At 47.6% G+C, this 9,404-nt stretch overlaps 1 protein-coding gene across 1 annotated transcript; it reads left to right on the top strand.

Annotated features, from left to right (window-relative positions):
* The first annotated feature begins 7,007 nt into the window (after positions 1 to 7,007).
* Positions 7,008 to 8,969, top strand: LOC138898417 (uncharacterized). Its single transcript, XM_070184483.1, has 4 exons — positions 7,008 to 7,342; positions 7,493 to 8,341; positions 8,546 to 8,634; positions 8,683 to 8,969. Exons 1-4 carry the CDS (start codon positions 7,008 to 7,010, stop codon positions 8,967 to 8,969), a joined length of 1,560 nt encoding a protein of 519 aa, XP_070040584.1.
* Positions 8,970 to 9,404: the final 435 nt, after the last annotated feature.

Below are 9,404 nucleotides of genomic sequence, written 5' to 3'. Positions count from 1 at the left end.
TTTTATTTTACATTCCTAGTTGATGCTCATGCATTTGTGACACTGGGTTTTGGGGTAATTATGAGTTGTGCTATATTGAAATTGTTAAAAATATTATCATTTACTCTGTAAATTCCATCTTCTACTATTTAATGGAAGGAAAAATATGATTTCAAAATATTAAAACGAGAACCAAATTGAGTATTTATTGTTGGCTTGCCTGACAGCGGTGTCCGGCGCCATTATGACATTTAATGGATTTTGGGTCACGACACTCATACTACGGGGCAGAACGGACAACCACCAGTACCTCTAGCCAGGGTCGCAAGAGGCCGAGGTCGCGGTAGAGGCCGCAGTAGGGGAAGAGGTGCAGCCCGCATAACAGCTGGGGCAGTACCTGCAGACCTACAAGTTGCCCCAGTTCAGGAGCAGGTACCAGTTGTGGATGAGCCTGTGGGACCAGCTTAGGCACCACCTGTGCCTATTATGATTCCAGGCCTTCAGGAGGCCTTAGCTTAAATTCTGATCGTGTGTACCAGTCTTGCTCAGGCGGTCTCTGTTCGGGCCACAGCAGCCACTTCTCAGGTCGGGGAAGGCGCTCAGACTCCTGCCGCCCACACACCAGAGCAGGTGGTATAGGGATTCTAGATACCGGGGGCACCACCAGCCCAGCCGGTTACCGCTGCTCAAGATTATGTGGTTCCTGCTATGCCTGACGATGGGCAACATAGATTGGAGAGGTTTGGGAGGCTCCGACCTCCATCTTTCAGTGGTGCAGAGGGAGAGGATGCACAGGGTTTCTTGGACAGGTGTCAGAGGATACTCCGTACGGCAGGTATTCTAGAGACTAGTGGGGTCTCATTCACTACTTTTCAGTTCTGTGGGGCTGCCTTCAATTGGTGGGAGGCTTATAAGAGGCGTAGGTCGGTCGGTGCAGCACCCCTTACATGGCAGCAGTTCTCCATTATTTTCCTAGAGAAGTTCGTGCATCAGTCCCGCAGAGAGGAGCTGCGCAGGTAGTTCAAACAGCTTCGTCAGGGTGATATGTCCGTGATAGAGTACAAGATGAGATTTTTTGATATGGGCCGTCATGCTATCTGGTTGGTTCCCACCGACAGAGAGAGGATCAGGAGGTTCATAGATGGCCTCACTTTTCAGCTGTGATTGTTTATGGCTAGAGAGAGAGTGTTTGTTGCTACTTTTGATAAGGTTGTCGACATTGCTCGTTAGATTGAGATGGTTCGCAGCTAGGAGCGGGTTGAGAAAGAGGCCAAGAGGCCTCATGCACAGGTTGGATTTGCCGGTGTTCCTTCTGGGGGTAGTTCTACCACGATAGGGGTCGTCCTTTCAGACATGCTCAGACGGCTCGCCCAGTTCACTGTGGTACATCATCTGGCCATGGTTCACACAGTTATCAGCAGGGCCATTCATATCTCAGTGCCCTCCCAGCTCAGAGTTCGTCCCGTGCTCCATCGGGTCAGGGCTCGTCGATGCCATGTCCTTCTACCACTTATCTCGGTGCTCGGGGCTCCCTTCAGTCCCCAGCACAACCACCGAGGAGTTGCTATGAATGTGGAGAGTTTGGCCACATCATGAAATATTATCCCCGCCTTACGGGAGGTCTGGCTCAGTAGAGGAGCCAGTCTATGACATGAGCACCAGTTTCCTCACCACCTGCTCAGCCAGCACGGGGTGGAGCCCAGTCAGCTAGGGGTCACCCGAGAGGGGGAGGCCGATCAGGGGCAGCCAAGCCCGTTTCTTTGCTCTTCCTGCTAGACTAGATGCCATCGCTTAGGATGCTGTGATTACAAGTATTGTCTTAGTTTTCCATAGAGATGCCTCTGTATTATTTGACCCTGGTTCCACTTATTCACATGTATCCTCGTATTTTGCTCATTATCTGGTTATGCCTAGTGAGTCTCTAGTTTCATCTGTTTATGTATCCACTCCAGTAGGAGTTACTATCATTGTGGACCGTGTATATCGGTCATGTATGGTGACTATTGGGAGTCTGGAGACTAGAGTGGATCTCTTGTTACTTAGTATGGTCGATTTTGATGTGATTTTGGGTATGGATTGGTTGTGTCCATGTCATGTTGTTCTATATTGTCACGCTAAGACCGTGACGTTGGCGATGCCGGGGTTGCCGAGGGTTAAGTGGAGTGTCTCCATAGACTATGTTCCCAATAGAGTAATTTCATACTTGAAAGCTCAGCGGATGGTTGAGAAGGGTTATCTATCTTATTTGGCCTTTGTGAGGAATGTTAGTGCAAAGGCCCCTACTATTGATTCTGTTCTGGTGGTGCGAGATTTTTCGGATGTGTTTCTTGCAGACCTATCGGGCATGCCGCTCAATAGGGATATTGATTTTGGTATTGATTTGGTCGGGCACTCAGCCCATTTCTATTCCACTGTATCGTATGGCACTGAATGAGTTGAAGGAGTTGAAGGAATAGCTTCAGGAACTCCTTGATAAGGGGTTTATTTGGCCTAGCGTGTAAACTCAGGGTGCACCAATTCTATTTGTGAAGAAGAAGGATGGTACTATAAGAATGTGCATTGATTACAGACAGTTAAACAAGGTCACAATCAAGAACAAGTATCTTTTGACACGTATTGATGATTTGTTTGACCAGCTTCAGGAGCGATGGTGTTCTCCAAGATTGATTTGAGGTCAGGGTATCACCAGCTGAAGATTCGGGACTCAGCTATTCTTAAGACAACTTTTAGGACCTGATATGGCCATTATGAGTTCCTTGTGATGTCTTTTGGGCTGACCAATGCCCCAGCAGCGTTCATGCATCTGATGAACAATGTTTTTCAGCCTTATCTTGACTCGTTCGTTATTGTATTCATTGATGACATCCTAGTATACTCTCATAGCCAGGAGGAGCATGCCCACCATATGAGGATTGTGTTACAGCGGTTGAGGGAGGAGGAGTTATATGCAAAGTTCTCCAAGTGTGAGTTTTGGCTCAGTTCAATGGCGTTCTTGGGGCATGTGGTGTCCAGTGAGGGTATTCAGGTAGACCCGAAGAAGATAGAGGCGGTTTGGAGTTGGCCCAGACCATCCTCAGCCACAACAATTTGGAGTTTTCTCAGTTTGGCTGGTTATTACCGTCGTTTTGTGGAGGGTTTCTCATCCATTGCATCGCCCTTGACCAAATTGACCCAAAAGGGTGCTCCTTTCAGGTGGTCGGAGGAGTGTGAGGAGTCTTTAAGAAGCTCAAGACTTCTTTGACCACGGCTCCAGTTCTAGTTCTACCATCAGCTTCTGGTTCTTACACAATGTATTGTGATGTCTCGCGGATCGGCATTGGGTGTGTTTTTATGCAGGAGGGAAGAGTGATTGTTTATGCTTCGCGCCAGTTGAAGCCACATGAGAAGAACTATCCTGTCCACGACCATGAATTAGCAGCTATTTTTCACGCCTTGAAGATTTGGCGGCACTATTTGTACGGGGTCCATTATGAGATTTACACTGATCATCGGAGTTTGCAGCATCTGTTCAAATAGAAGGATCTTAACTTGCGTCAGCGGAGGTGGTTGGAGCTTCTTAAGGACTATGATATCACCATTTTGTACCATCCCAGGAAGGCCAATGTAGTGGCCGATGCCTTGAGTCGTCGGGCGAAGAGTTTGGGGAGCTTAGCATATCATTCAGGAGTTGAGAGGCCATTGGCATTGGATGTTCAGGCCTTATCCAGCCAGTCTGTTAGATTGGATATTTCTGAGCCGAGTCGAGTATTGGCTTGTGTGGTCTCTCGGTCTTCTCTTTATGATCGTATCAGGGAGCGTCAGTATGATGACCCCCATCTGCTTGTCCTTAAGGACACGGTCAAGCGTGATGATGCTAAGAATATCACTATTGGGGATGATGGTGCATTGAGGGTGCAGGGCAGGCTATGTGTGCCCAATGTAGATGGGTTGCGTGAGCTGATTCTCCAAGAGGCTCACAGTTTGCGGTATTCTATTCATCCAGGTGCCGCGAAGATGTATCAGGATTTGAGGTAATATTACTGGTGGAGGAGGATAAAGAAGGATATAGTGGAGTATGTAGCTCGGTGCCTAAATTGCCAGCAGGTGAAGTATGAGTTGGGTACTCGAGTGGAGTTGAGCACAACATTTCACCCTTAGATGGAAGGACAGTCCGAGTGAACTATTCAGATATTAGAGGATATTCTTCGAGCGTGTGTGATGGAGTTTGGGGGTTCGTGGGATCAGTTTTTACCTCTAGCGAAGTTTGCTTACAATAATAGTTACCAGTCAAGCATCCAGATGGCACCATATGAGGCTATGTATGGTAGGTGGTGTAGGTCTCTGTGGGTTGGTTCGAGCCGGGAGAGGCTAGATTATTGGGTACGGACTTGGTTCAGGATGCTCTGGAGAAGGTTAGGGTGATTCAGGATAGACTACGCACAGCCCAGTCCAGACAGAAGAGTTATGCGGATCGGAATGTTCGCGATGTTACATTCATGGTTGGAAATCGGAAGGTCCATTTGAGGTATTGCAACGTGTTGGGGACGTTGCTTACGAGCTTGCCTTGCCTCCCAGTCTGGCAGGAGTTTATCCAGTATTCCATGTTTCTATGCTCCGGAAGTATCACGGCGATCCGTCTCACGTATTGGATGTCAGCTCAGTCCAATTGGACAAGGATTTATCTTATGTTGAGGAGCCGGTGGCGATCTTAGATAGGTAGGTTCAAAAGCCAAGGTCGAAGAATATTGCTTCTGTGAAGGTTCAAAGGAGGGGTCAGCCGGTCAAGGAGGCAACTTGGGAGACCGAGCATGATATGTGCAACCGTTATCCTCATCTTTTCACAACTTCAGGTATGTCTCTATGGTTCGTGTCGTTCGACCCTCGGCAGTGCACAATTTAAATATTAAGTTGGATCGGGTCGTACAACCTCAGCATAGTATGCGCATGAAAACCTTTGGAACTATTCATGATTTATATTGCCTAAAAGGCCTTGAAATACGAGCTGTTAAATAATGAAACTAAACTCGGGATTTAATATTTGCGAAAGAATAATTTACTATTCCCTGATATTTGAGCTTTCAGTATTGTTCATGAAATACATGCTTAGTATAAAATTTGATATATCATTGTTGGCCCATAGTAAGAGTCAAGTCGACCCCTCGTCACTATTTCTTCAAGGTTAGACTAGATACTTACTGGGTACATGTTGTTTATGTACTCACGCTACACTTATGCACTTGACTGTGTAGGATCTGAGGCAGGTACATCTGGTTATCGGTTCGGTGCGCATATTTGATCCCAGCTACGAGACTAGACGGTGAGCTGCCTTTCCAAGATGTTCTGCAGCACCCATAGTCTTTCTTTTGTTTATTTGTTCTGTCTATTCCATTTCAGGTAGTAGATTAGAATTCTTTTGTATATTCTACTAGTAGCCCATATACTTGTGACACCGGGTATTGGCATACACTAGTAGACTTATGATTTTTGGGCTGTATTTCTACGGTTATGATTTCATTTAGCTGCTTTCGTTTTGCTCACTTTAAATTCCGTTATTTGTTAATTTTTTTTTAATTTAAGGGAAGTTAGATGTTTTAAAAACTTATTGAAAAATGGAATTCAATAGATCGTCCACTGTCGGCTTGCCTAGCAACGGCGTTGGGAGCCATCACGGCCTAAACCAGAATTTGGTCGTGACAACATAGTATCAGAGCACTAGGTTCACGTAGGTCTCACAAGTTATGAGCAGACCTAATAGAGTCTTGCAGATCGGTGTGGAGACGTCTGTGGTTATCTTCAAGAGGCTATAGGGTGTTAGGAAACTACTCTTTATTCATCTCTTATCGTGCAGTTGATGGTATACTAAGTTACTTTTTTTCTCATTCTCTCACAAATGGTGAGAACTCGTATGACGGAAGTTCCAGACCCGGGAGGAGCTGCTCCCCCCGTTGTTAGAGGTCGAGGCAGAGGCCGGGGGAGGGCACCGGACTGAGGTAGGGGACGAGGGTGTCCTAGAGCTGCCCCAATTGCACCATCAGTGAATCCAGTGGAGGATCTCATCATTGAGGAGCAGGGCGATGTGCCCGCAACAGAGCCATCCCCGGTAGATTTCACGTCAGCACCGGGCTTTCAAGAGGTCATGGGCCGTATGCTGTGGTTCATGGACACTATGACTCAAGCTGGTTTATTTCCAGCGGACCTTGCCACCTCTCAGGCGGGAGGGGGAGCCAGACACCTACCGCTCAGGCTCCTGGGCATACAGCTGCTGTATATCATACCCCGGGGGCTCTCCTCGTGGGCGGAGCCCAGCCAGTCGCAGCAACTATACCTGAGCCTAGACTAGCTGCGGCCGGCGAGCCGCAGAAGCGTTTAGATAAATGGACTAGGATTCACCCTCAGGTCTATGGGAGTGAGCGACACAAGGATCCTCAGGACTTTATTGATAGGTGTAGGGACAGATTGCACAACATGAGGATATTGGAGTCTCACGAGGTGGATTTCAGTACCTTTCAGTTTAAGGGCCGAGCACGTAGGTGGTGGCAGTCTTATCTTCTTGGTAGACCAGCAGATTCTCCTCCCATGACTTGGGGCCAGTTCACACGCCTATTCTTGGACAGGTATATTCCACCCTCTCAGAGGGAAGATTTGCGATTCCAATTTGAGCAGCTCCAGCATGGTCAGATATCCGTGACCGATTATGAGGCGAGGTTATTTGAGCTATCTCGCCATCCACTCATGATACTCCCTACTGAGGCGGAGCGGGTGCGTAGATTTGTTGCGGGGTTGCACTCAGGTATTTTGGTTAGTATGGCCCGAGAGGTAGAGATGGGGACTTCCTACCATCTAGTGGTGGAGATTGCTCGGAGGATCGAGGGTTATCGCTAAAAGGGTAGAGAGCAGATGCAGCAGGACAAGAGGGTCCATTACTCCGAGGAGTTCAGAGGTACCCCAACTGGGGCAGAGGTCATTTCAGGAGCGGTCAGCCCAGTAGGCCCTCAAATCCAGCACCACCGCCTTCACGGGGTGCTCCAGCATGACCGTATTTCAGCGCTATGCCGGAGAGCTCTTACCGACCGCCAGCTGTTCAGGGTCCTTCCAGTGGGTACTCCGGTCATCAGGGTTCTTTTAGTTCTTACTTCAGAGCCATGCCAAAGAGTTCATGTCACCCACCAGCTATTCAGGGTTCTTCCGATGGGTATTCAGGCCAGCAGGGTCAGACTTTAGGGCAACAGATCACCGCGCCGAGAGGTTTTTTTGAGTGCGGGGATCTTTGTCATGTGCGGAGATATTTCCCCAGGCTTCGGGGCAAGGCATTACAGCAGGGCCAACAGCCTATGATTTCAGTTCCAATAGCCGTACCAGCCGTCTGGCCGCCCAGAGGCAGAGGGTAGGTGGGTAGAGGCCGTCCTAGAGGTGGAGTTCAGGCAGGCAGAGGCCAGCCAGGTGGCGCTCCAGCCAGATTTTATGCTTTTTCGGTCAGACCAGATGCAGTGGCCTAAGATGTCGTGATCATATGTATTATCTCTGTCTGCGGTAGGGCTTCTTCAGTATTATTTGATCCAGGATCTACCTATTCGCATGTGTCATCCCTGTTTGCTCATTTTCTGGATATTCCTCATGAGCCCTTGGGTACTCCTGTTTATGTGTCCACTCTGGTGGGCGATTTTGTTGTTGTGGATTGGATTTATCGGTCCTGTGTGGTTATATTTTGTGGATATAAGACTAGGGAGGATCATCTGTTGCTTTATATGACCGATTTTGAGGTCATCCTGGGCATGGACAGGCTATCTCCATATCACGCCATCCTTGACTGCCATTCCAAGATTGTTACCTTAGCGATGCCAGAGCTGTCGAGGTTGGAGTGGAAGGGTTCATCTGTCAGTATATCTAGTCGAGTTATATCTTTTATGAAGGCTCGACACATGGTCGAGAAGGGTTGCTTGGCTTATCTAGCCTATGTTCGGGATACTATCGCAGAGTCTCCGACGATTGATTCAGTGCCAGTAGTTCAAGAGTTGGCCGATGTGTTTCCTTCGGACCTTCCAGGCATGCCACCATATTGTGATATTGATTTCTATATTTACTTGGCTCTAGGCACTCAGCCTATATCTATCCCACCATGCCGTATGGCTCCGAAAGAATTGAAGAAGTTGAAGGAACAGCTTGAGGAGTCACTAGCAAAGGGGTTCGTTAGGCCGAGTGTATCACCTTGGGGTGCACCGCTATTATTTGTGAATAAAAAAGATGGGACTATGTGGATGTGCATTGATTACTACCAGTTGAACAAAGTCACCATTAAGAACAAGTACTCGTTACCACGTATTGATGACTTCTTTGACCAGTTGCAGGGTGCTAGGGTGTTTTGTAAGATTGACTTGATATCGGGGTACCATCAATTGAAGATTCGGGACTTAGATATTTCGAAGACTGCCTTCCGTACTAGATATGGACATTATGAGTTTCTAGTGATGTCCTTCGGCTTGACCAATGCCCCAGCGGCGTTTATGGATCTGATGAACAGGGTGTTCAGGCCTTATATTGATTCCTTTGTTATTGTCTTCATTGATGACATCTTGATTTACTCACATAGCATGGAGGAGCACGAGCAGCACGAGCACCATTTGAGAGTAGTGCTTCAGACCTTGCGGGAACAGAAGCTATATGTTAAGTTCTCCAAATGTGAGTTTTGGTTAGATTCTGTGGCATTCTTAGGGCATGTGGTATCAGGTGAGGGTATCAAGGTGGATCTCAAGAAGATTGAGGCGGTTCATAGTTGTCCTCGTCCCACTTCGGCGACTGAGATTAGGAGTTTCTTGGGATTAGCAGGTTATTATCATCGGTTTCTGGAGGGCTTTTCATCTATTGCAGCACCTTTGACTAGATTGACCCAGAAGGGTGCTCCATTCCGTTGGCCCGAGGATTATGAGGCGAGCTTTCAGAAGCTCAAGACAACTTTGACTACAACATCGGTTCTAGTGTTGCCTTCTGGTTCGGAGATGTATACAGTTTATTGAGACGCTTCACGTGTTGGATTGGGTTTTGTACTGATGTAGGAGGGGAAAATTATTATATATGCTTTGCGTCAGCTGAAGATTCATGAGAGGAATTACCCTGTGCACGATCTAGAGTTAGTCGCGATTGTTCATGCTCTTAAGAACTAGAGGCATTACCTTTATGGGGTGTCTGGTGAGGTTTACACTGATCATCGCAGCTTGTAACATTTGTTCAAGCAAAGGGATCTCAATTTGAGGCAGCGTAGATGGCTTGAGTTACTGAAGGATTATGACATCACTATTCTTTATCATCTGGGCAAAGCGAATTTGGTCGCGGATGCCTTGAGCAGAAAGGCAGACAGTATGGGTAGCTTGGCATTCATTTCAGCAGAGGAGAGGCCACTAGCCTTGGACATTCGGTCCTTGGCTAACAGACTCGTGAGGTTGGATATTTCG

Source organism: Nicotiana tomentosiformis, chromosome 9 (genome assembly GCF_000390325.3).
Source record: "Nicotiana tomentosiformis chromosome 9, ASM39032v3, whole genome shotgun sequence".
In the NCBI taxonomy this organism is placed as follows: Eukaryota; Viridiplantae; Streptophyta; class Magnoliopsida; order Solanales; family Solanaceae; genus Nicotiana; species Nicotiana tomentosiformis.
Note: the sequence above shows the minus strand (reverse complement) of the source record. Positions and strands in the feature narration are given on the sequence as shown.